This window comes from Trichosporon asahii (genome assembly GCF_000293215.1).
Source record: "Trichosporon asahii var. asahii CBS 2479 unplaced genomic scaffold scaffold00051, whole genome shotgun sequence".
In the NCBI taxonomy this organism is placed as follows: domain Eukaryota; kingdom Fungi; phylum Basidiomycota; class Tremellomycetes; order Trichosporonales; family Trichosporonaceae; genus Trichosporon; species Trichosporon asahii.
In genome coordinates this window covers 1,749,546-1,751,594 of record NW_014040873.1, presented here as the reverse complement: position 1 = coordinate 1,751,594, position 2,049 = coordinate 1,749,546, and the positions used below count along the sequence as shown (strand labels likewise).

General features: G+C 57.2%; 1 protein-coding gene across 1 annotated transcript; it reads left to right on the top strand.

Annotated features, from left to right (window-relative positions):
* Positions 1 to 763: 763 nt before the first annotated feature.
* On the top strand, positions 764 to 2,049 carry A1Q1_03047 (uncharacterized protein; the record flags this gene model as incomplete). Its single annotated transcript, XM_014324276.1, has 5 exons — positions 764 to 1,055; positions 1,103 to 1,339; positions 1,439 to 1,718; positions 1,846 to 1,968; positions 2,013 to 2,049. 5 exons carry the CDS (start codon positions 764 to 766, stop codon positions 2,047 to 2,049), a joined length of 969 nt encoding a protein of 322 aa, XP_014179751.1.

Here is a 2,049-nt window from a genome sequence, read left to right as displayed (position 1 = left end):
TTGCTGAGGAACAAGAAGATGTAGATCCACACTGCCTGCCACAGGATGAAGATCGAAACTTGGATCAGGAAGCGAGAGTTGATGGAGGGCATTGCGGATAACTTCGCCTAGGGGTAGCTGCAAGATGACAGCTTGCGAAGACCTTGGAAGACGTGGCCGGAACAGATGAGAGTCACGAGTGATGAGGAGAGGTCCGAAAGCTAACTGGCCAGATTCGCGAAGCAGGAGTGGTCTCCAGCACACGCAGGGGACAAGTGGAGGGTGGACCGGAGCATGATCGAAGCTTGCTGCTGGGATGAAAGAGTCCCAAACATACCCACACACGGCAGACAGTCGTTGCACACTCTCTTCCCGACTTGATCCGCTGCAGACCAACGAAGAGCCCAATTAGTGATGTCCTGGAGGTCATCGAACGTCTTTGATGATCGTTACATGTTTTCCGTCAGCCCCCTGGCGAACACGATTGCAAACGCACATTCCAGGTTTTCTACTTTCTGAACGTCCGATTGTTAGCGAGCTTCTCATCAACCTCTCCACCCTTTCGGCCACCAGCTCTCTGCACATCACACGACATTGGTGTGCCACACAAGTTGCCACGTGGGTTAGTTCGGCATCAATTTCCTGAAGGGGCAATTCTTGAATTTGCCACCCACCCAGCGGATCTGCTTCCATTCCCTGCTTTCCCTCCACCCAACACTGCGTGAATTCGGGCGCAGCACTCGGCTTCACTCTTTTTCCTCGACCACCCCCACTTGCCGTCTCCATGCCATCAACAAGGAGACGCGAGGAAAAGTCGGCGGCGCCAAGCCCCTCTCCAGCGCGTGCGTTGCGCGCACTGAGCGCTGCTTCCGAGACGAGCGTCACTAGCGGCGCACACGTCCCGGACAGCGTGGAGGAGACCGATGAGGAACATGTCGAGGAAGACGAGCACACCGAGGAGCATGACGAGGAGAGTGCGGAGCAGGAGGATCCCGAGGAGCAGGAGGGTGATAAGCGCAAGCCGACACTCCAGGAGAGGCAGGCCAAGCTGAAGGAGCTCCGGCTGCGAATGGTGAGTCGTCCGCCATGGTTCATCACTGACATCATCAGAACGCTTCAACAGCCGCGAACCGCAAAGATCTCGTCGAGGACCACCAGAAGTCGAAGGTCACCGCCAAGGAGCTTCAGCGCCTGGAGAAGCAGAGGAAGCTGGCGCAGACTCTGCGTCTGAAGGCGGACGCTGAGGAGAACGGCGTGGATCTGGAGCGGAAGAAGGCTTGGGAGTGGAGCATCGAGCAGAACGAGCAGTGGGAGAAGAAGCAGGCTCAGAAGGACGGCAACGAGGACGGAAGCTTCAGCAGTGAGTTCAGTCACGGTGACGGGCAAATGCTGTGATAGAGAGATGCTGTGCTCTGTCACCGCATCTCCGACAATCACACCCCTTTCGGCTAACATTCAGACTACCAGGACCACGCCTGGCGACGGTACAACAAGAACCTGCGCACGACGAAGCCCGACCTCATTGCGTACAACAAGCAGAAGGAGTCTGCTCTCGGCCTTGCTCCCGGCACCCTCGTCCCCGCGGGCGCGACGAACGACTCACTTGCAGCTGCCGGGAGCTCCAAGTCTGGTCTCTCCGGTGCCGAGGACCTCTACCGCAACTCCGAGACCATGTCCTACGGCGACCACAAGCCGAGCGACGACGCCGTCGACCGTGTCATGTCCAAGATCAACAAGGAGTGGGTACTAACTCGTGGGGCGTGCTGTGCGTTCATGTCGATCCTTCTCCGTCGGTTTGGGGAGAGGGCGAAATCGCAGACGGCGGCCCCACAGTTTACTTGGGTTTGGTACTAAGCTGACATACAGTGTCACGAACCGCCGCAGGAAGAAGGACAGCGACGACGAGTCAGGCGACGTCACGTACATCAACAAGCGCAACAAGGTGTTCAACAAGAAGGTCGCGCGCTACTTCGACAAATATACCAAGGAGTGAGTTGAGCTGATGATTTCGCGAACTTATAGCTGACTGACAGCATCCGTGCCAATCTCGAGCGTGGCACTGCGCTCTAG